Consider the following 24,144-nt stretch of genomic DNA (forward strand, 5'->3'; position numbering starts at 1 on the left):
TAGAGACGGTATGACAGGAGATTTGTAGTCCTTTCTTTATTTTCTTCTTTTTTAACTTTTTGTATTTTTATAGCCTTTATAGGCAGTTGCTTAGCAACCCAATGCTATAAAAAGACATTTGTCCCTTACAGCTTTTATCTGCTTTTGAATGTTGTCACACTTAAATGATTATTAAGGTTTAACATCAGGCAACAACAACCTGAGTAAATGCAAAATACTGTTTTAAATAATAATTTTGTTAGCCATTCAAGCTGCACTCTTTTTAAAGTGAAAATTAACTGTGATTATAAACATTTTTTGGCACAGTTTTACTAAATAGGAATTGTCTGACAATATGAATCCAAGGCAAGTTTTTTTCTTTACTATTAAAATTTGTTTGACTCTGAAACTATTAAATGTGACAAATGAGCAAAAACAGAATAAATTCTTACATCTAAACTGAACAAGCTATTATTATTAATATTATTAATATTTTTTAATATAATCTGCGAGTGAAGGTAGTGGTGTCCCCCATTACTGATAGACTGAAAATGAAAAATATTAACGTCTTGGTTTGTCTTGGCTAAGATGTGGGGCAAAACAAGGAAGAAAAAGCTATATTTCCTATTTAAATAAGTATTTTTGAAACGCTTGTACACGGCTTTAGTATCAATGTAGGATATCCACACAAGCCTGATTAAAAATCAACAGATCAAGCCATCAACTTGTTCTCTGGCCACTAGAGGGCGGTAGTCTTTGCATCTCAACTGTAAGCTGTTTTATTTAGTGAGAGCGGTACATTTATGCACAAGTTTGGCGCTCTGAAGCATGATCATTTCCTCCACACCTCGACCGCGTACACCTCTTTGTGACAGTTTCTTTAATATGAATAGAAATGACTTTTAACAACAAGCACTGGAAACTTTACAATATACACAACACTGACATTGTACAAAAACTTTAAAACTGCTGTATTCCAACACCAAGGACTGGAAACCGAACTGTTTACTTTTTACATCGTTTTATTTATTAATTTATCGCGTTAACCCTTGAAAATGTATTGTGTGTGAATATAATGCATTGTCAAGGTGTGCACCAGACTCAATCATTGTGTTATGATCTACTGCATTAAACACACCTTTATTTTTAGTGTATGGATAAATAAAGGCGCTGTTTGATTACTGATAATGTTAAATATGTTCTGTAATACTTATTTTTGAAGGGATTTCCCCCCCCTTCTTACTTGTAGTGCAGTTTGGTATATTTATTGTGATCTTTTCCTAAAATAAAAATAGTTTGAACCTTTTTTTTTAAACCCAAAGCAAGAACACTGTAGCATGAAATTGTGTTAGATTTTTTTTCATCTCTAGTAAATAATTTATCAGATATTTACAGATGGGGAAATTTATATGAAATCATGATCTACTGTGGTTATGTAATATCTTTGTATTTTTCTCATTTGTTCACTTATTTTAAAAAAATGATGCTGTATTTTTTTTCTCCTTTTCTTTATCAGATAAAATGCCTGATTTGTGTTGGACTTGCTATTAAATCCCTCTTGGACAACGTTTGTTAACTTGACTCCTACAAGTTTGATTCGTTCCCGTTTTAGCCGTTATGCAAGGTCGAGTTCGTCGTGACAGGCGCGCTCATCGGAAAGCCCTCTGAGCGCTTGGAAATGGACAAATCCAATCAATTAACTTCACCAGAGGGATTTGTATTGGCAAGTAATGCCAAGGGTGTTTCTGGAAGTATCACTTAAACAGGAGGGGAAGAACCTAAGGCGAGGATAAGGAATACTTTAACTCAGAGAAACATAATACAGCTTTTAGACTCAAACGGTGCCACGGGTTACACAAGAACGAGATCTTTGCAGTGTTACCGCACCCAAGGATAAGTGGTGCTACTGTTCATTGATGCTGTGCTGTAACTAGACTTAGAGCTGAAGTTTAAAGGCATCCCTGCTTCAGGTGGTGGACGATTACATAGTAGGCAGGGCCAGCATCCCATTAAAAGGCCCTACTTAGTGATTAAGATCTGTTTTAAAGTAGAGTCCAGTAAGTTCTCAGTAAAGGCTTCGATAGGGACTGAATTATTTATGGAGACGAAGTTTCCATAAGGGAATTGAAGTTTCCACTCCTCCAGTGACCAAATAAGACCTGATGGAGTGCCGCGCTGCTCTAGCGGCGACGGGGCCATCTGCTGGTAAAGCAGAGCGTGTGACATTCGGCACTTGACGGCAGTCCGAGGCGCTGTGGCGTTTTGTGGCTAAGCCTGCATTACCGGGCTGGATAATGAGCCCAGGCACACGAGAGCCACAGGCACGCAACACTGCGCCTCAGCTCTGGGTCGGCTTTGCTGGGCACATCTAATCATCGTCAATCTTATAAAGTCCTGTGTTGTTTTAATTTGTGATTAATTTATCTCACCCTCGCCTTCTAAAATCGGTTATTGCTCCGTCTGTAAGGGAAGTCTAAGCTACTCCTAACACAATAAGGGAGAGTATTCATGCGCCTGAAGACTTACCTTCGGTTCTCTAGCTTAAGTTTACATTTCAATGAAGCTAATGTACAAGAAGCCATTTTACTTGGGAAGTGTAAAAGTATAACAGTTACTTCTTTCCCATGTATGAGACCAGGTTTTATCAGTAAATGTAGTTCATTCGCCTTGTCCCTGCCGCCCCCGCTCAGGGTGCTAATAATGTGGCAGAAGGTGCAGAAATGTTGGGAGGGGGCGGTGGATCAGCAGAGGCAGGTTTGGTGAGGTAAAGTGGGGTTTATCCCAGCAGCTTTGGGGAGTGAAGGCTTATCTGGGTCAGAGATCTTTGTGACATAAGCAATTAGGGTTGCCCTCTCTTGTGTATGCTAGCAGGAGGGAGGCCTCCCGCCACCTAGATTAGCCATACTAAGGCTCGGGGAGCTTGGCAGCTTCTGGACAGAGGGAGAGGGAGGGAACCGGCTGGAGGGCGAGATGAGCAGGCGGTGAGGTGGGGGCGTACTTTATTTATTTTTTAAGAGAAAAGGAGGGGAAGGATGAGAGCAAGAGGTCAGGCAACTTGCAACATAGAGACCCAGGCTCCTCTGTGTGGTTCACTGGACGGGTGAAAAAACAAAGAGTCGGTGACCCAAAGAATTTGTTCTATGAACCTCTGGGCCAAAACGAGGTGAAAGTTTTTGCACCGGGGCATCGTTACTACAAAAATAGACAATAAAGGCCGTCTATGTCACTTAACGTCTGTGGTTTCTGTTCATCAGCCACTTACCTGGAAGGATTTACGAGTTGTTACGCTACTTGGGTCACAAAAACAGCTTTTTTTTCTTACAAAGTGAACAGCTTGTTAACAAACCGAGCCTTTTTGTTGCCACAAAGACTCAATATATTTGTAATAAATGTCACAAATATCGTAAATTAAAAAAAAACAGGAAGATCTGACAATATGAAGTCAGAATTTGTTCTCATAAAAATTAGTTCAATTAAAAATAACTCATCTTTATGAGTTATTATTATTTGAAACACTAAGAGAACCAGAGAAATGACCATCCCAGTGGCTGGCTGAACATAAAAAAGTCTTCCTGATCGTGAATACACCACGACATGTTGGGAGGTTGAACAAACAAAAACAACTTTTGGAGTAGAAACTTTAACTGAAGAAAGAAAAGTCTGTTAGCTAATTTCCAGTATCAGTAGCTGCATTTAAAATTGATCATAAAATTGCACAAAATGGAATTAGGAAAATAAATTCAATTAATGGCAGAGCAATTAAAAAAAAAATCACGTTTTTTGATTGAATAAATTTAGCTGGCAACGTCTCCGATGAGCGCTAGCTTTGTTTCGACTTCAATCTGCTTTCAAAAATGACGAAGCGTAAACCTTAAACTTTTATTTTTAATATAAAATGTATCAAACACAAAATGCTCATGTCTTATTAACCACAATTTTGGTAATTTTAACATCAAAGTAATGAGGAGCTCAAATTTCCACCTTATTCTTATACTTTGCTAAATATGTTTTTTTTTTATAAGAAGTTAATATCCAGCTGTTTTTGCAGAAAATTGATTAAATATTTTCTTGACGTAGAAAACAGGTAACACTCAAGAAATGTCAGAAATGGAATAAATCTTAATTATGAAAACATGAAACCTTTTTTTATCCTTCTAATCTACGAATATTTTCAGTTGCCTCTCCTACAACATTTCAATGTCTTTGTTTATTTTATTAAAACTGTGTAGTTTACTGTTGGAAAATAATGTTGTACTTCCCACAGTTTCCTGCTTTGCCTTCATTATTTCTTTTTCTATTCACAAATGCACAATCAGATGCAACTTGAGTGCGTATTTGTTATCCTAAAAATACAACTATTTATTAATAAGAGAACCAGAATAACAGACCAAATACGTGAGGCTAGCCTTGCCCTTCTCTCCGAGATGCCGGGATCCATTTCACTTAAACAAATGAGGGCTTATCGGCCATCAGCGTCAGCTTTGGGGCAAGTTTACATGTGCGCTTACTGAATAAAAGCCTCTCAGGCACAGTACAGACATATCACTCTGCTCTAAACCTGGAGTTCTTGTAGTGCCAGGTTAGCTGGCATTTTAAATGTATCCCAGCTAAAGCCAGACTATCCGGCCTGGAGGACAGAAGTAATGAGACATGACACTGCCTGGGGGAGAGAAAAGGAGGCCTAACAGATATAGGTAATCCCTCTCACCAAGCCAACACCTCCCACCCCTGCTGTCCCAGGAACCCAGCAGGAAGCAGAGCTACAGACACACACACAATGAAAACAGAGTGATCGATAAAAGTCATCATGATTCCATCCGTATCAATGTCTTTCAACAGGTGTAAGTTCAGATGACACATATGCTGTAACCATTTGCTCTCACACACTGAGTTTTAGCTTCCACTGAAGTTATCACAGTTCTTCAGGAACAGACGACGGCGGCCATGATACCAGAGTCACCACGTCTGAAAAACACAACTGGGCGAAAGCCTAACATTTTTCTAATGGAGTCGCAGTTTTGTTTTTTTCTTTACAAGCGCTGCAAGAAAAAGAACAAAACAAATGTTATATTCTTATTTTTATACCTGTAACGTTAGAGTAACTCGGCAGGAGCAGCTCTGTCGATTTCAGCACGCAGGCCTTTGCAGCCGTTGTTAGGAGATTAGCTCGGATTTATATGACAGATTAAACTTGGGTTGAGCTGTCGCAAAAGGATCACACAATACGACTTGATTCAAAATCAATATAAGCTACGAGTGAGGGTGATAGTATTTGTTTTCACTAAGTTTGTAACCCTTATGCGAGTATGGCGTCAGTTTTTGTGAAATGTTCACTTGGGCTCAAGAAAACTCTGTCGAAAGCTAAAGACAGGAATACAGAGCAGTGAAAAGCTGTTTAGCTCTTAAAAACTTCTTCTGTTTTAGCTTTTCTACGTCAAATGATTCAGATAATCAAAGTGCTTTCAAATGATAATTTATTTAAGGGACTAAAGTGATTCAGCCCAACAGTGTCCAGAGTGAAAAAGTAATTATCCTCTACACTTACTCTACTGTTAAACTCTTGGCAGAAACAACTTTAAAACCACTATGGACTAATTTTAGCTCACTCTGATTAGAAGAATTGTGTAAATTAGCTGAGCTGGACGGTTTTCCTGCATGAATGAGCCTCTCTGTCAGATCTAATACTTGGATTTCAACTGGCCACTCCAAAAATGTTCATCTTACGGACTTCTTGGTGAGCTTTGGATCAGAACCAAAGTTTTTATGAACAGGACACTTTGTAGAATTGAACTGTAGCATTCACAGGATGTCCAATTCCTGATCCCAGATCATCACACCACCACCACCATGTTTAACTGTAGGTACGATGTTGTTTTTCTGAAATGCTGATTGTTGTACGCCAGATGTGAAGACACACACCTTCCAGAGACTTTTACTTCCACAGAATATTCTCAAAAGTTTTGGTGATCGTCAAGGTTTGTTTTGGTCAATTTGGTAAACACCTTTGCGACGCTTTGGTTGGTACTGGTTTTAGCTTTGGTCTCTACCATGGAAACCATTTTGCCCAGTCTCTTTCTTGCTGAACCATGAAATATGAATTTAACAGGATGAATTGAATCAAGTAAATTTGGAGATCGGCCACTCCTGAACGATTCTCCAGCGATCCACATTTTCTTCATTTGTGGATAATGATTCTGACTGTCATTCTGGAGAGAGTCAAAGTCTTACAAATGGTTTTCTTACTGTTCCTAGATTGATACATGTCAATTACATCTGTTCTCATTTGTTCTTGAGTTTATTTAGATTGGAGTACAGAGAGCTTTTAGCCTGTTTTATGTTGTGAGACATGGGGACAGTGAAATTCTTTCCAGATAAAGGTAAATAATCACGGTTCACACATAATTTCACAAGGGGGTAATTACTTTTTTTCACACAATTCTTTTTTAAAGCATTTTATTAATTTGAAAACTGCTTTTCATATTTATTCGGGTTTGACATTAACATTAGATCGATGATCTGAAACATTTAAGTGTCACAGAAAAGCAAAAGTAGGAGGTGAATACTTTCATTTGTACTTTTTCACAGCACTGCGTAATTTAAAACATTAGGTGGATCACTTAGGACGATTTGCTATGAAAAGCTAAAATCACTGAGAAGCTTCTAAATCTACAACTGTGACCTCTGAGATAACTAAATCCAAATATCACATTTTTTTATTTTTTTATAATGTTAGACAATTTAAAGTTAAATCCAGCATCAATAGTTGTTGGTGTGTGACCCATTGGAGCGCATCTCTGCCACTCTGTCCTCCTTCAACTTTTAAAAGACAGAAGCACAGAACAGCTGAGTGGTCGTCTCCTCGGGGCCGTGTGTGTTTCAGTGGAGTGTTTGGAGAAGCTGGACTGGGAAATCCAGAGATCAGGGGAGGTAAGACACCAAAGCAGGAATTAATGAGCATTATGGTATTAGGCAAAAATAAGACCCAGATTAAATCCCTGTGGATCTCTTAACAATTCCAGTAACACCTGTCAGATGATAAAGCAACAGACTATCTGAATATTAAACAAGTTGTCCTGATTAACAGGGTAATAGAAATATCTGTAGCAATGACAATGTTTTATTAATACGGTTTATAAATATTTAGTAGAAGTTCAGAGACTTTCTGCTTGTTAAAATAAAATTTAGCTTAATTGAAAGGTAATGAATGAAAAAGCACAAGTACATTAAGATACAGATACTTGTAAATCTGAAAATAACTTCAATAAATCTTCAATGATGTCAATAAAAATATGTTTCTGTCACAGAACACTTCATAGATTGTAGATTAATAATAATAATAATAATAATAATAAAGCTCTTGTTTTCTGGTGGTTCTCAATGAATCAGTGCCTGAACATGATCCATACTGTCATTAAAGATTCTTTAAAAACACAAAAAACCTGCAGTGCAGTGTATTCAAGCAGAAATAAATATATTTTTTCTGAGAGTTAGAGGTTGATGCAAACATCTGCACCATTACGGCATCACTCCCTGATTTTCTATTGAAATCCAGCTGAATAAATGGAAAACATCACAACACTGACGTTGACTACTGCGATGCTGCTGAGGATTGTGAAAAAACCTACATTTTCCTTAATACTACCAATGTTTTTATACATTAAAAGTAAACTTGGTGAGTATTTTTCCTGTTTGTTCTGTGTTTTTGAAATAAGAAAAAGACTCGTAAGCTTTGGAAGCAGCAGATCCACAAACCCAGAAGACACCCGGTCCTGAGCAGGCAGTGATTTGCTGTTCTATTTTTTAAAGGCTTAAACTGGAGCTTGTCAGATAACTGTGAGCTTGTGGTTAAGCCGATCCTTCAAACAGTGAACATGATACCGTCTGGAGGGTGAACTATAACACTGACGCAAACACACTCTGACTCGCATATCAAAGGCTTTTGTTTCAGAAATCAAAATGAAGAGAAACAAAAACTACTGTAGAGAATTATATTTAGTTATTTATCAGATTGTAAATGAATTCATGAGAAGTGATTCTTTCCTTCAACGTTAGAGAAAATATCAGACTTTAAAGACCACAGAAAGATGAACTTATACAGTCAGTTTTCTTCTTATTAATGCCAATGTACACATAGTGAGTAAAATATTAATTTGTAGGGATGTTTCTTAGTTATTTTAGCACATAAAATGAACAGAAGCTTGCTGTACTTAATGCCAAAAGAAAGAGTTAATCTCTGTGTTTTCCAGCCTTCACTCAGGAATAAAGTCCAGCACCAACTCCTGATAAATCTGAAGCATTTCCAGCCATAAACTCACAGTCATTCATAGCGCTTACACTGTGAAACTAAGTTATAATCACTTGAAAATCAGAGGGAGTTTTTAACATTCATAAAGATTCACTAAACAAAACTGAGTCAAAAGTGTCCCTATGAGGAATTAGGCACAAAAGATTAACACAAAATTAGCTAATTTTGTCATTGATCTGTCGGGTTTGTGGTTGTTTAAAATGTGCCTCAGAACGTGTTCAAACCCCTAAAATATGACTTTGAATTGAAGACATATTTTCTCTTTTATCAGAGACTGTAATAAAGAAATGCAATTTAATTAAAATATATTAAAGTTTTAAGTTACAGTAAATATTATGCAAACAATTTTAACCTGATATGACTGAATTACAATGTTTAAAATTCAAAGGGCTTATTAAGACTCTCCCTTTACAAAACTAAACCTCCAAACCATTTACTGTGGAACATTGTTCTGGTAAAAACTGTCCAAAGACACTGGGACAGTGCTGGACACAGTTCCCTGGTTGGAACAGGCTTTTGTTCTGGAAACACATTTTAACCTTGGGAGTCGTTTTCTGAGTCCTCCTGGCCTGAGCGGTACAGCAAACCGCATTGTGGAGACGAGGGAAGGGGAGGATGCAGGGGGATAGACCTGTCTGAGAGGATGCTCCCATTGAGTTGTAAATGAGCTTGTAATTAGCTCTTACACATTAGCCATGAGGGAATTAAGTAAGTGTGTGTGTGTGTGTGCGTGTGTGTGTGTGCGTGTGTGTGTAAATGTCACTGTGGGTTTTGTAACCCCTTTTCCTTCAAATAGGGGTAACGATGATAAGCAGATAATACTAATTACTTCTCCTCCCCAATTGCTTGTTAATTGTGCTTGGTGTGGATTTATACCCCCAGTTCCTGCGTGGCACACCACAGTGCATGACCCCTGCTTTGTCTGATGACAAAATCAACAAGTGCCTTTTTTTAAGAGAGAATATTATGCCAAGTAGGGATACATCCAAATCATTCAAGTATAATTAGCTGATTTTGTCGTTTATGTGAAAAAGTTTTTTTTTTCTCATGCCAAAAAGATTTTATTTTTTCTATGAATAATCTGAGAGGTCTCAAGTTAAGACTAAACTGGATTTCTGCATATTCAGAAAGAAAATTATTATCAAATACTGTTAATCTGCTGTAGATAATAGAACTGAGGGTTAGATTATCTATACTCCCACATGATGCTAAGCTAAGGTTTTGGCTAATAGCTTCCAGAAAAATACATTGGTGGTGGAAAACTGATGTTTCATACCTGTGTGTATTATTATACACAACAAAAACTATGGGTAAAATGTCACTAGTTACAAGGTGCATGAAGATTTAATTGAAAACTGGATTATTTGCAAAGTTACAGGTTATGAATGACAAAACTTGGAGTTTGGTGCCATTTTAACTATATCACACTGTAATGCATATTGTAAACAGTCAACATCAAACATACACAGGAACACATAAAAGACCAATGATTTAATCAGGTTGGAAGTATTCAACGTGTGTCCACATTGTGAAAAAATAGTTTATGCTGAAAATCAAAACAGTTTTATATGTGATGTGTATTTGCTATCTAATTATAGCATTAAAGTATAATCAAGCTTTTCGTCTCACCCTTTACCCCCCTGCCCTTCTACAAACACATCATCTGTTCATCAACCATCTTATTATTCGTCTTATTCTAACGGCTTGAGTGTGCTTAAGCAGATTTTGATTCAGTCTGCTCTTAAAAATGTTAAACAGATTGGGAGGTGGGGCGCTGGGGGGTGGACTCCTTCTAATGAAGGTAAATGTTTGTCTATGCGAGTCTGCGTGGCGGTGGAGGTGCAAAGTGTCTAAAACTTGGAGGAGTTAGATTAAATGGCAGCATGATCTTCACTGAGCTCATTTCTCCTCTTCTGTGCCAAACAGTGTTACTGACACACACACAAACACACATGCAACACAGCTTGTCCCCTTCGTTTTGTTAACCCACCGCCCCACTGGTGAATTTAATCTAGACTTAGGATCCAACAGGCATCAATTGACTCCCAACTGTTTGTACAATAACCCTGCAGGTTTTTACGCCTCCCACTTGAAATGCTGCGAGGCGTCTGTAAAATAACTGATTTCTGATGTTTCACAAAGTTTTGTTATTCATTCTTTCAACTTGTTCTGCCTTTTCACTTTATTCAATTTAGAAAATGGTTTTATCCATCTTCAAATATTTTGTTTTCTCACTTTTATGCTTAGTAAAAATCTCATTCGGCTTCTGCTCACTTTTTGTCTGGAAATAAAATGTTTCTTTCAGAAACTAATTATAATTTGTCATCAACACAATCAACTGCATTTATAAAACAATAACAAATCTCTTGGTCTCTTCTTCAGCAGCCAGCAGGATCATATTTTGTAGTTTAAGAATACTGAAGGCATTTAAACTAAACTCATAGACAAGTTTAGTTTATGAATTTAACTAAACTCATAAACTAGTTTAATTAGAGTTGAGTGGCTCCAATCTCAAATCTCAAGCAGATTTGAGATTGGAGCCACTTTAAGATGGCAGCTCTCCATTAATATTGGGCCCGCTCTGACTAGCAGTTAGCATTAGCCTCCATAGAAACTAATCAGAGTTTACCAAGATGAAAACTTTACCCATTACAGGCAAGACAGCAGTTGTTCACAACTTTCCCCACAGACGCTAACATTGAGTTTAATAAACTATTTTGCAAAACCTATCGGGTCACTATGACATACCAACTAATAATAACCTATTTTTGATAATAAAATACTTTAACAAGATGTTTAACAGCTTTAGCTCTTCTAAACTGGCTTTCTACAAGGTTCAGAAGTCTGTTTATGTAAATTGTTTATAATTTTTTTCAGGGCAGCAATTATGAAGTCAGACAATCATGTTTGATGCTCTAATTTATCCCAAAGATGCTTTATAGACTTAGGTTGGGTCTCTGTGCGGGCCAAGCATTTTCTTCCACATTTTCTTTGACACTTGATGCAATAAAGGATGAACATAAAAACTACCTTTGGAATTTCGCAAGAAAAACACTAAATTTTCATTTTTGGATCATTTGGAAAATGCGCTTCCATTTCAAATGTGCGCAAAACTTTGTCGATATTTGGCTAATGTAAAAAAAACCCCACAATTTCACAATTGCTGTGTTTCTAATCCCAGATGAATAAGTTTGTTCATGTGATGTCACTAAAAAAACATGCTGCCGCATCATCCTCCTACCACTTCCTGTCGATTTCTTCATCTTTTCCGCCAGTAGTAACATCTGGTTGTTGATGACATGACTTGTGAGATGCAAAGAAAGTGTCTCTGTTGCAGTTTTACCACCGAAAAAAATCACTTCATCCTAAAATATCTTACCAAAAATGTTTACATTTTTCAAAATTGACACAAATAACGGTATTTATTTTTGTAATTCCAGTTTGAGTAATTTCAAGGTGAACGGAAATGCAGCTATTCTCTAACCAGTTTATTTGATCTTATATGCATGTATTGCTCTAACATAGGACTTCACAAAATGTCCCCATTTACATTTAAAATGATTTCTGAGTGACAACTTGAAGTAGTTGATGTACAATGTGAAAACAAGTCAGGGTTTCAGTTGCTTATTGATCTATTGTTTTCCAGCCTCCTAATACCTGGATTCTCGACAGATTTCTACGTTTTTTGTTTGTTTTTTTTACTTCGTTTTAAGCCAGACAAACCTTCACCTGACTGCAACCTTTGCTCAAATCCTTAATCACTCTGGAAATAATCAATATCTGGCTTCAGGGTTACCTGTTGCAAAATAAACGTCACCTCCACACTGATGTTGTTGGGAGCACATTTGTTTCCCTTTAGGCTACTTTGGGTAAATGAAGTGTAACATGTTTGCGCATTAGCCAACAGATGCTTACAGGATCTGTTGACTGATTAATAGGAAAATTGTCCTTAGACTGATTAATGAGCTACTGAGATAAGAAGGACTGAACCAGTTTGCAGATTAATAACATGGTGTCCTGACTTGCTCTGTATGGACGTCCAGGAGCGTTCCCAGTTTGAACTGGTGTGAGGAGAGGTCACCGGGGATAGAATATCTGTAACCCATGTCTGCTTTAATTACATGGGTATTAGCTGGTGGGGGTGAGGGGGTTCTATCCCAACATTTACCCTTGGGCAAATGTCAAGAAAACATACTTAGTCAATTATGCAAAAATATTATTTAAGAGGATTCTTTTAAGTTCTCAATTTTCTAAGAAATCAGCTGCCTCTAAACTTTCTGCCTCTTGTTCTTTTTAGTGTTTATTTCCTTTTTCTTCACACATTTTCTTCTCTCCATCATCTGCTCCTGAGATGGACATGTATCTCCTAAAGATCAGACCTTTTAAATAATCTTTCCTCACTTGTTTGCTCACTGCAGTCATCCTGGCAGTCGGTGTATCCTCAGGCTAAGCCAAACAAGCTGATCAGCCAGGCACCTCTGTACACACTACCCCCCACTAAGAGGCTAATGGCCAGGACGTATAATCCTTCTCAAAACAACCACAGAGATGCTAATTGTATCTAGCTATAAATACTAGCAACTGCTTGTCCTCTTTCTTCATTTGTCTCTGCTCTTGCCTGTAATGGTGGAGCCAACAGCATCTTCCCAGAAGTACCCACACCTAAATACCAGGAGAGGCTGCTGAAGTTGTGGCAAAACCTTTCCAACAGGTCTACGGAGATTCAACACACGGATATACCGTCCCATGTGGATTGTGAACATATCTCAGCCGAGCTACCGTGAAGCGACGAGGTGAGATGTTCCCACTGCCGATGTTCACGCCCGACCAGGTCGCCCGGGTGTGCGAGAACCTGGAGGAGACCGGGGATATCGAGCGCCTGGGTCGGTTCCTCTGGTCGCTGCCTGCCGCCGTGCCCGGCTCTGCGGGGGAGGCGCTCAATCGGCACGAGTCTGTGATGCGAGCGAGAGCTCTGGTCGCCTTCCACACCGGGAACTTCGAGGCGCTTTATCAGATCCTCCAGAGCCACAGGTTTACCCGCGAGTCACATGCCAAGCTGCAAGACCTCTGGCTGGATGCGCACTACAGAGAGGCGGAAAGGCTGAGGGGGCGGCCGCTGGGCCCGGTGGAGAAGTATCGGATCAGGAAGAAGTTTCCATTGCCCCGCACCATTTGGGATGGCGAGCAAAAGACGCACTGCTTTAAGGTAAGAACTTACACAGACGTTGTAAACTTGTATTTTATACTTACGATAAAGATGTTCAATTCATCAATTAGAAGAAAACAATGGGCACGTAGAGAGCACAAACATTAAGTGGATATTTTAAAAACACCAGTCCAGATAATTTTTTCTCTGACTTTGAGATCAAACAGGCTTGACTTTGAGCTCTTAAGATGATCGTCCTTATCCTTCGGCCTGCATGTCTAAACGACTCCAGGCTGTTGCACAAGTATGCTCCATCTCAGTGACTCTCTAAGCTGTAGCTGCAAATCAACCATCAACTGTGAGGTCTTGTAAATCCTTCTTGGAAATACTGCTAAATATCAAGAATCAAAATGGTAACATAGCAACTATGTTATAGATGTTACAACAAATAAAAACAATACTGACAAACAGAGAAAAAAATATATTTTAGTTGTTTCTGTGGTAATTTTAACTATTTGTTTGACTTACTAGCAATGATCTCACCTTCTAGCAATGGCTGTGGTTATTTTGTGTGGCGGAAAAACAAAAGTTACTTTATCTAACATCTTCATATTTTAAAGTACTTTATATAACGTCAAATTAACTGAGAAGCCAAGCTTTTATCATTGCTTTTTGTGCGTTAAATTTGTCTTTGACATAAAAAAAAAGCTATATAGTGGAATTTATTTTAATATGTTGGAAAAACGAAATAAATCTCATTCATCTTTATTCCATAAAGGAATTCAACTTTTAAGATTGCAGTTTTGGTCACGATTGCATTCTTCTGTACAAAATGTCTTCTTAAAACATTTTCTGTCACTAGAATATTTTTCACATTTCCTAAAATATTCTAAATAATTCTAGATGTAATATAAAATTAAAATATTCTTTTAAACTACTAAAGCCTTTGGGGATATTTTATGCCTATTATAAAAAATATCAGATGAATATAAATTGCTTCAACAGCATGTTAGAGGAAAAGGAGCGTGAACTTTGCCTCCACATTTGTGTGTGTGAGCTCCCTCTTGTGGCCAGTGGAAGTATTGCTCATAATCGTATAATCTTTAATCCAAACCTCTGTGGGGATGACCAGTCTGTCATCTTACTAAGCCCCTTAGCATGATCCAATTTAGTAGATATACATGGTCATGTATACGTCAACTGTAAACAGTGTTTATCTGTTTATAAATCCAGTCTGATCTGTTCAACGACCGCATCATACAAGAGGGACAAGCCAGTTTCATTAGAGACTAAAACGTAAGGATTGAAGATGAAATATCTCCCATTTTCCAGGAACGGACTCGGAGCTTGTTGAGAGAATGGTATCTCCAAGATCCCTACCCCAACCCGTCCAGGAAACGCCACCTGGCCCAGGCCACGGGTCTCACGCCTACACAAGTCGGTAACTGGTTCAAGAACCGCCGTCAAAGAGACCGCGCCGCATCGGCAAAAAACAGGCAGGTTCCCACATCGTTTTAAAGAGAGGAATAATAGAGTTGAAATTTCCTAAATACTGAATTTCGTGGGGGAGGTGGGCATTTCCATTTAAACTGAGGAGAGGTACTATAACTAATTTCTGTCCCCCACCTCAGGCTTCAACAGGATCCGTCTGTCCTGCCGTCGGAGGGCTCCCCTGACGGTGCCCTGCAAGAGCGGCACCCCCACCCCCACCTGCTGCCTACTTCCCCTCGCCACCTCGGCAGCCCAGAGGCAAGCGACTGCAGCACAGAGACTGAGCGCAGAGGGACAGGGGCGTCTACACCAGAGATCTCCGTCAGCAGCGACGGCGAGTTTGAGTCTTGAGATGATAAAAAAATGTTTTCTTTTCTTTTTACACGGGTACAAAAACGCAACATTATAGATGGTGGACATGCTACAGCTGCTTAATCAGAGAAGAAAAGCGGCGGGGAACTTCTGCCTCTGAACAGACTTTGTTCAAGGAATTATGCACTTAAAAACAGCACTGAAAAGGGTGCTGGTCATTTCGCCCCTTTGCTGTGTCGTACTTTTTCAGTTTTGGTCTTTTTCTGGCAGGAAAACAAGGCGTCTTCCACAGGACGCTTCGTGCCGATGGAATTCATTTATACTGGTCCCGGGGACAAATGATTAAAAGAAATGTACTACAATTTACTTACAGGTGGATATATGGAAATGTGGTTATGTGACACTGTCGATACTATTGACCAGCAGAAGTTTGTTCACATTTATTTTGGTTTGAGGCGAGGTGATAATTCAGCTGCTTTTTTAAGAGTCAAAAAGACCAAATGGCATTGGGAACAAGGTATTAATTTTTACATTTTTAAAATGAATACCCATTTAGATGATAGATTATTACCAAGTGGAATAAACAGATAAGCAATGGTTTTCTACAATAGATTGTTTACATGTAAGCTGGCAAAGAGGCAAACTGAACCTGGAGCTCAACGAAACCCATAAGCTTGGTTGTTGTTGATGTGTAGAATGATAATCAACTACTGGCTAACAGTATGTTTAAGTCTCAGGTTCAGACTTTAGAGCTAATCCTAATGTCCGTTAGCTCATGTGAATATTAGTACTGTCGTGTTTTTTCTACTGTTTCAAATTTATCTGTAAATATAAATGATCCTGTAATAGTTTAAAGGGAAGTTGCATGCATTTGTGTGGAAATTGTGAAAAAAAAAAAACAAAAAAAAACTATAAGAACAATATAGGTGAATACATACAGCTATTGCCTGTATGTATTCACATACAGGCAATAGCTGTATGTGAATATGTCACCATGGACAATAATGAATTAATACTTATGTGCCCTTACAGATTTAAAGTAGTGTAAAACCATATATTGTCAGTGGTACACTAATGTTTATGTGCGTCTCATTGTTGTCTTCTACAACATTGGTTAAAATGTGCGCGCAAACATCGTCATTACGAACTACTTTGACTCTTTTCACTGCCTTAAATGGAGCTAAGGGCATTCCTATAACACAGGTTGTGAGTCTATGCAAACCGTCTGTGACTACAACATGCTAGAGCACAAACTATTTCAACTACAGCCATTTTAACTGTTCACCTTTCCTGCTGTCCCTCAATGGAAGATGCTGTCAGAGGTTACCAAGCTGCTTCGAGTTCAAAGTTTGGGCTACACTCACTGGTTCCTATCTCCATGTGCCTAATGCATTTCAGAACAGTAAAAGCTAATCAAATGTGTCTTCATTAACACTCTGCTGTATGACATAACTTTCTTACAACTATCATTTCTTCATTTCTCACAACGTTTCTGTAATTCAGTGAAAATGTGAATTTTGTAAATGTTTTGTGCGAATAAGTAAAACTATTTTCATCCAACGTGGTCATGAGTTTTTGTACACAAAAAATTACAAGAATAACCAACAATGCAACATCATTATGGATCTAAATACATTTTAGCAAAAATTATTTTAATGAAATTTGTGGAAATTAAGAAATGCAACCTGAAAAAAATATATACATGTATAATTTTTTTTCCTTCTGTTTTTTTTTACATGGACATCAAAAGAATATTGTTTTATTGTTATGAGGCAGACTATTCTAAGTTTTTAAATATATTTTGTGAATTTAAGTCACAACTCTTATGTTTTTAGGAAGTTTTTAATGTAAATGATCACAAATTGCTTTTTTATATGAAAACCTTTCTTTGATATACAACTCTTAAAAGTTTTAACTTTGCTCATAAAATCTGTGGTAATGTTTTTGACAGCATAACTATATTAAATACAAAAGAATATATAAAAAAATAATATAAAAAATGTAAATTTAACCTGATTTTGAAATGTGTGTTGTATTATTTCAACTAAATATGGGTAAGTTTGTTCAATAACATGAATTTCTCTTTGGCATCAATAAAGTATTTTNTGAAAACCTTTCTTTGATATACAACTCTTAAAAGTTTTAACTTTGCTCATAAAATCTGTGGTAATGTTTTTGACAGCACAACTAATAAATACAAAAAAAATTAAACTGGCATAATATAAAAAATGTAAATTTAACCTGATTTTGAAATGTGTGTTGTATTATTTCAACTAAATATGGGTAAGTTTGTTCAATAACATCAATTTCTCTTTGGCATCAATAAAGTATTTTTGATCTGAACTGAATTAAATTTGAATCAGAATTCAAAATAATTTGAATTCTGATTCAGATTATTTGTTTTGCAAATTTTAAATGACTATACTAAGAATTGTTTCAATAAAAGTAAAATAACTTCCAATAAATTTGTCTAAAAATATAAAGCATAACAAAAACAACTTATCTTAAGCTTTGAGACACCACGAGTAAATTTTAAAAAACGACACTGTTGTTGTAGTTGGTGTTAATACTGCAAAATAGCAGCTTTAAGCTATTTTGTACGAACATGTTTTTATGACCATTACAACTCCATCGAACAGCGGACGAAAAAAAGTTCTTACCTGTTTCTGACGACATTTTTATAACATTTTAGCAATATTTCTGATTCTTTTGAAACCGCAGCAGTCCCAAAGATGGCGCCCGGTTTCTTTCCCAGAACCACTACGGTCAAAAGATGAAAAAACAGTTACCATTCTGGGAAAAACAGGCTTACCGAACTTAGCAAAAAATAATGAATAATTAATAAAAATGCGGTGTTGAATTTGTTACCATGAAGTTGAAAACGAGCTGTCCGTTTGGAGGATCAGTACGGTAACGTCACAAATCCGCCATTACTACAAAGTTTAATTGCAAGGCTGCAATGTTCACCCTTAATAAGACGCACTACTGCATCTCACCGCCAGAGGGCTGTATAATAACCTTATTGGTGTTCATCTCAGTTCTTGTATCGTTTGTTTGGCATCTTTATGAGGACGAGTTCCAATTTTTGTCTCTAAATATGTAAACGGATGTGTAAAGTACACTATCACAATATTTCATAAATAATAAAATAATGATAAAAGCAAGTTATTTAACTCATGTATTGATTTATATTTTGTTGCACCTCCTCTGGATTTCATGATAAACTAGAAGTTTAATTCTGGGTAAAATATTATTGTATTATTTAGTTCCATCATTGTCATTCTCCCAAAGCAGCAGATAAATTAGTACTGCAAAGATGAGCCTTTTCTTTCACAATTCTTTTGTTTTATTATTTTCAGCTATGATCAGACTGTTTTCAGGTCACATCTGTCTTTCCTGTATAAAGGTTTTAACATTTTCTGATGATTGGACTGATAAAGTGTCAACAATTCCAATGTCCACATGCTGGTTTACTGTAGAGGTAATAACAGAAGGTTGTATAGCCAAATATCGTAGCTTATGTTCAGATTCAATATCAAAGTTGTGGAGGATCAACAAACCTGCATAAATGGTAAATAGTAATCTCTGCAGAGTGCACCACAAAATGCTGAACTGATCCAAAAGGTCATTTGTGGAAGTTCTGCTTTCATAAACGAGACAAAACCTTTCCTGCTTCAATAAAAAAATTAAAAACTCCACCCCTCCTCATCCTCCTTCGCCATAAAACGGGTGTTTTTACTTTGTGTAACCCCACCCACGCTTCAAGAGCAGACTTCTGCCTACCTGTCAGTTGTGATCCCAGTTTAACTCATGCATGTTTACCTTCACTATTAAGCTTAATCAGGCTCTCGTCGGACAAGTGGGAGTATCTTGAACTGTTAGCGAAGGCATGGACAGCCAAGGGAGGAAGGTGGTGGTTTGTGACAATGGGACGGGGGTGAGTAAGTGCTTCAAACTCTTTCACACAGTAATCATCATAACATCACAGGTTGTTTTTTTTCTTTTTCTTTTTTGGCATGATGTTTTATGTATCCTTCATCTTTCCAAGTCATCCCAACGTTGGTGATACTGTCATCCAAATCAGGTGTGCTGCATCTCTAACAGCGTTTTGATTTCTGGGTTTCCAGTCAAACAGATGCAGAAATCCTGCAGGGTGTGTAACACGGCGCTTACTGCAGTCTCGTTGCACGAGTCTGGACTTGTCACTCCTGCTTTTACAAACATCCATAAATGGTTGTGGTGGTTTGAAGGGAGCATGCAATTGGATGAAAAACCGGGAGAAGTATGAGGTGTTAAGATGTTCAAAGAGGCACCTTGATGTAACATTATAGGATTTACATGTTTATTTCTAAGAATACTGGCAAATAAAATTCATACCAACCTGTTGACCTACATTTCTTTCTTATTTATTGATTTTTTTTTTTTTTTTTTTTTTTTTAGAGGAATGTGTTACGTTGCTTTAGGCTAAGGAATGTGTGTTTGACCGAACAGACATGTTGAGACAGTAAAGTGAGAGGTTTCATCTTGATAGACTCTGTAGTTGGTTTCATAGCATTTAAACACTCTGTGACTATTTATTTAAATGTCAACATGCAGATACTTTTCCAATTGTGTGAGTAAAAAAAAAAAAATCAATCTGAGTTCTGTACACTCCCAACACAAAGTCTCAGTTTCGGCTGACGAGCAGAAATGTGAGCTTTATTTGCACACACACCCGAAATGTACTTCATGTTTCTTTCTCCACTTCCCCCGCACAGTTTGTCAAGTGTGGCTTTGCTGGGTCCAACTTCCCCAAGCACATTTTCCCAGCCATGGTGGGACGGCCAATCATACGGTCGAACACCAAAGTGGGCAACATTGAGATCAAGGTGAGCCTAATTAAATAAAAATAAAAAGATGACATAATGTTTAAAAAATAAAAAAAGCTTTTTCATATTTAATCCCTTTTATTCTGAAAACCCTAAATAACTCTGATCACAATGTGACAAAATGTAATAAATAAAAATACATTTTTGCACAATTACACATAAATAGAGAGGCACTAATTTAATTTAATCAATTTCCTGACCCTTTGCTAATCCAGCTCTGAAGTATTTGATGGTTGCAACAACGCACACAGTTCATTTTATGCACTAAGGTAACCTGTGACTGTGCAAATCATTAAAGCCTTTAAGCATCCTGATCCTGTCGGGACTGCAAAGGAGGTAAATAGATCAAACTGAAGGGCAGATTACATGTTTATTTGATGCGTCTTCTAGTTTTACACATTAAATTATATTTTGTGGATGTGAAATTACTCACTAAAGGAAAACTGGAATCTATGTGAAATGATCTTATCTTCTAATATATCATTAAAATTGAAAGAAAATTAAACTTTTACATGTTTTGCGAGGAATACAGTCATCCCTTTACACTAGACAAAAGACATTTCGAGTCTTACTGTCATGACCTCTGACCTCTGTGACCAGGACCTGATGGTTGGGGAGGAAGCCAGCGAGTGCCGCTCCATGCTGGAGGTGTCCTACCCCATGGAGAACGGCATGGTGCGATGCTGGGAAGACATGCTGCACCTGTGGGACTACACCTTCGGCCCAGAGTGTCTCAGCATCAGCCCATCAGAATGCAAGGTGTGGTGACCACACACAGAGGGCTGGTTATGGGTTTCACAGGACTTCTTTAAGCATAGTTAACGTTATTTGTTGTTTTGAAGATCCTGCTGACTGAGCCACCCATGAATCCCACCAAGAACCGAGAGAAAATCGCTGAGGTCATGTTTGAAAAGTACCAGTTTCATGGGATCTACGTGGCGATTCAGGCCGTGCTCACACTCTACGCCCAGGGTACGTTGACATCAAGTTCCCGCTTTTAAGGCCGCATTATAAATTAATATCACCTGAATACTTTATGTCTATCACCCACCAATGGACATATTTTCAGGATTTGACGAATTGTGTTTGTTCAGGTTTGCTTACCGGGATGGTTATAGACTCGGGAGACGGCGTCACCCACGTCTGTCCGGTTTACGAGGGCTACTCTCTACCCCACCTCACGCGCAGGTTGGACATTGCAGGACGAGACATCACGCGCTACCTCATTAAGGTGAGACAATCAGAAAAATTTAATTCTTTCTATAGTACCATTAGTTTTGCTTTTACAAGTGATGTTTTATCCGTCCTTCAGCTCCTGCTGCTGCGTGGCTATGCCTTCAACCACACGGCTGACTTTGAGACGGTGCGGATGTTGAAGGAGAAGCTCTGCTACGTTGGATACAACATTGAACAAGAGCAGCGCCTGGCTCTGGAGACCACCTACCTGGTAGAGTCCTATACGGTACGTTTAGGAGCAACAGCCAAGAAGACATACTTTCAGGTTTTATGTTAATTGATAAAAGTTAGGGTTTCCCCAAGAAAACTTGCTGAACCCAGTGTTACGGGTACTATGGCAATCTATCAGCAGCCTGAGTTTAAAAATATGTAAAGTTGACAGGGCATTTGAAAAATATCACTATGTAGCCACGTGGTATTGGAAGACATTACGAAAAGTACACAAACACCATCTGTAAAGTCTTTGAAAAAAAGACAAACATAATTGAAATACATACAAATTTTTTGCATTTCACTGTAATTAATGTGGCCAGACATTTTTTGATCCTTTATCCAAGGCTTTTCACTTTGTTCACTGTATTTGTTAGCATGCTGGCTGGTAAAGACAGGCAATGGTTACTAAAAGACATCTGACACCTCAGCCTCCCTATCTGTTCACATACTGACAATACTGTGTTGCTACTGTGCTTCCAACCATTTCACCAAAGGGACTCTGTGATATCACTGTTACTAGTGTGTAAAAAAAACTTATAATAAAACATACTGCTTTAGTCTGGTGGGGGTGCAAGTAAAGCCTGGTGGCCCACCAGACTTATAATGCGCTGGGGGAAACCCTGAACGTTTCCTGGCTGTTTAAGTTTTATTGGTCCGCGTGTTTGCTGCAGCTCCCCGATGGCCGGCAGATAAATGTAGGCGGAGAGCGATTTGGGGCTCCAGAAGCTCTTTTCCAGCCTCACCTCATCAACGTGGAAGGAGCCGGCGTGGCTGAGCTGCTCTTCAACACCATCCAGGCTGCAGACATTGACCTGAGGTCTGAGTCTCCCCTCCACAGCTGCCTTTGACAAACCAAAGAACTGATGCTGACACATTTCCACTGTGCTTTGCTGGGCAGGGCTGACTTCTACAAGCACATTGTCCTGTCAGGAGGGACCACCATGTATCCGGGCCTTCCCTCCAGGCTGGAAAGAGAGATCAAGCAACTCTATCTGGAGAGGGTGCTTGATGGAGACACCGAGAAGCTATCAGTAAGAATCTGAAGGGTATTAAAGGCTGCAGAAAACTGGTGAACATCTGTGTTGGTTCTTGAATAATATAACAAGTACCCAATGGTACTGGTAGTCAATACTCATTTTCATTTAGGGGCCACATCACAATCAAGAATACTTAAAAAAAAAAAAAAAACAGACACCCTGTGTTTTCATGTCCATACCCTGACCCATACCTTTCTTCGCTTTACTTTGCCCCTCTGCAGAAATTCAAGATCCGAATCGAGGACCCGCCCAGGCGCAAGCACATGGTGTTCCTGGGCGGAGCTGTGCTGGCCAACATCATGAAAGACAAGGACTCCTTCTGGCTCAGCCTGGAGGAGTACAGGGAGAAGGGCCTAGGCGTGCTGAAAAAACTGGGAGGAGGAATCCGATGAAACAATCACAACATAAAAGACAGAGAGAAACCAACGTATGAACTAATGCTAATTTTGTTATTTCATCAAAAAGATTGCCCAATTATTGTCTCTTCCTCTTCTCTGTTCATAAAAACAATGAGTTTTATTCTAATGCTTCTGTTACCATAAACGCTGTAAAGCAAGCAATCAACTGGATTTTGTAAGTTTTATTATTAAACCAGACATTTTTGTTTTCTTGGTTTACACGGCATCATCTATATTTATTGGTCCCCCCCTTTTTTTTTTGGCCTATTTATAAATGCACAGACAAAAAGTTAAATATAAAAACAGGTATCTTCCTATAGATGATAAAAATATAAATATAAATTCATATGGAAATGAGCCAAACTGATTGACTCAGTTGGCTTTATTTTCCTGGAACCACTTACCCCATAAAAACAAATAACTGAGTCTGAATTGTGAATCACACATTTTGACTTGGGCTGCACAGTGGCACAGTTGGTAGAGCTGTTGCCTTGCAGCAAGAAGGTTCTAGGTTCAAGTTTGGAGTTTGCATGTTCTCCCTGTGCATGTGTGGGTTTTCTCTGGGTACTCTGGTTCCACACAGTCACACTCTGGTGTGTGTGCATGGTTGTTTGTCCTGTCTGTCTCTGTGACAGACTGGTGACCTGTCCAGGGTGACCCACCTGGAATGTTAGCTGGAGATAGGCACCAGCAACACTCCTGACCCCACTAAGGGACAAGGGTGTAAAGAAGATGGAGGGATGGACATTTTGACTTGTTCTTTGCAAACACTTTGGAAAAAACACGTATTTTTAATAAAGTGGATGCCATAAGAGAAGATGACAAAAATGACTAAAATAAATAAATATTTATGAGCCAAACATTTCTAAGATGTTAGCAGTGATTAAGCTAACTTTGTTTGCCAAAGAGAAATCCAAGATGAGTGATTTAGATAAGAAACTAAAGTAGGTATGAGTTAATTTTAGCTTTTTTTCTTCAAAACATCTGCATACAGATATTTGTTTTGTCGCTTCAGCTTCAGCAGCTGGTGTTTTAATGAGATGCTACGAAACAAATTCTATACGACAAGAAACACGTGATGATGTATTAAATTATTTAATGTCAATTCTGCAAAAGAAAAAGAACCCCTAAGGTTAGAATAATAAAGGATGAGGTTAAA

The 24,144-nt window shown here is 38.2% G+C and overlaps 2 protein-coding genes across 3 annotated transcripts; both read left to right on the forward strand.

Annotated features, from left to right (window-relative positions):
* The first annotated feature begins 12,196 nt into the window (after positions 1 to 12,196).
* LOC103133047 (homeobox protein SIX6-like) lies at positions 12,197 to 16,054 on the forward strand. Its single transcript, XM_007544808.2, has 3 exons — positions 12,197 to 13,490; positions 14,763 to 14,926; positions 15,062 to 16,054. The coding sequence occupies exons 1-3, from the start codon at positions 13,083 to 13,085 to the stop codon at positions 15,270 to 15,272; spliced, it is 783 nt and encodes a 260-aa protein (XP_007544870.1). The 5' UTR covers positions 12,197 to 13,082; the 3' UTR covers positions 15,273 to 16,054.
* A 2,923-nt stretch (positions 16,055 to 18,977) lies between these two features.
* LOC103133049 (actin-related protein 2-like) lies at positions 18,978 to 23,201 on the forward strand. Of its 2 annotated transcripts, none has more exons than XM_007544809.2 (9): positions 18,978 to 19,170; positions 19,991 to 20,101; positions 20,702 to 20,860; positions 20,944 to 21,073; positions 21,196 to 21,332; positions 21,414 to 21,563; positions 22,222 to 22,367; positions 22,449 to 22,581; positions 22,809 to 23,201. In XM_007544809.2, the coding sequence occupies exons 1-9, from the start codon at positions 19,123 to 19,125 to the stop codon at positions 22,977 to 22,979; spliced, it is 1,185 nt and encodes a 394-aa protein (XP_007544871.1). In that variant the 5' UTR covers positions 18,978 to 19,122; the 3' UTR covers positions 22,980 to 23,201. The 2 variants fall into 2 exon arrangements, with proteins under 2 accessions (XP_007544871.1, XP_007544872.1); XM_007544810.2 differs by lacking the exon at positions 18,978 to 19,170 and adding an exon at positions 19,245 to 19,317.
* Positions 23,202 to 24,144: the final 943 nt, after the last annotated feature.

The sequence above is a fragment of the Poecilia formosa genome, unplaced genomic scaffold (assembly GCF_000485575.1).
Source record: "Poecilia formosa unplaced genomic scaffold, Poecilia_formosa-5.1.2 Scaffold2216, whole genome shotgun sequence".
Taxonomy (NCBI): Eukaryota; Metazoa; Chordata; class Actinopteri; order Cyprinodontiformes; family Poeciliidae; genus Poecilia; species Poecilia formosa.

What these genes read in the sequence shown, in the direction of transcription:
- LOC103133049 (XM_007544809.2), top strand. Translation starts at nt 19,123, where the DNA reads ATGGACAGCCAAGGGAGGAAGGTGGTGGTTTGTGACAATGGGACGGGG. An exon ending in TCAGCCCATCAGAATGCAAG is followed by an intron (nt 20,861 to 20,943) that starts GTGTGGTGACCA and finishes GTTGTTTTGAAG; the next exon opens with ATCCTGCTGACTGAGCCACC. An exon ending in TCACGCGCTACCTCATTAAG is followed by an intron (nt 21,333 to 21,413) that starts GTGAGACAATCA and finishes TCCGTCCTTCAG; the next exon opens with CTCCTGCTGCTGCGTGGCTA.
- LOC103133047 (XM_007544808.2), top strand. Translation starts at nt 13,083, where the DNA reads ATGTTCCCACTGCCGATGTTCACGCCCGACCAGGTCGCCCGGGTGTGC. An exon ending in AAAAGACGCACTGCTTTAAG is followed by an intron (nt 13,491 to 14,762) that starts GTAAGAACTTAC and finishes CCCATTTTCCAG; the next exon opens with GAACGGACTCGGAGCTTGTT. An exon ending in GCCGCATCGGCAAAAAACAG is followed by an intron (nt 14,927 to 15,061) that starts GCAGGTTCCCAC and finishes CCCCCACCTCAG; the next exon opens with GCTTCAACAGGATCCGTCTG.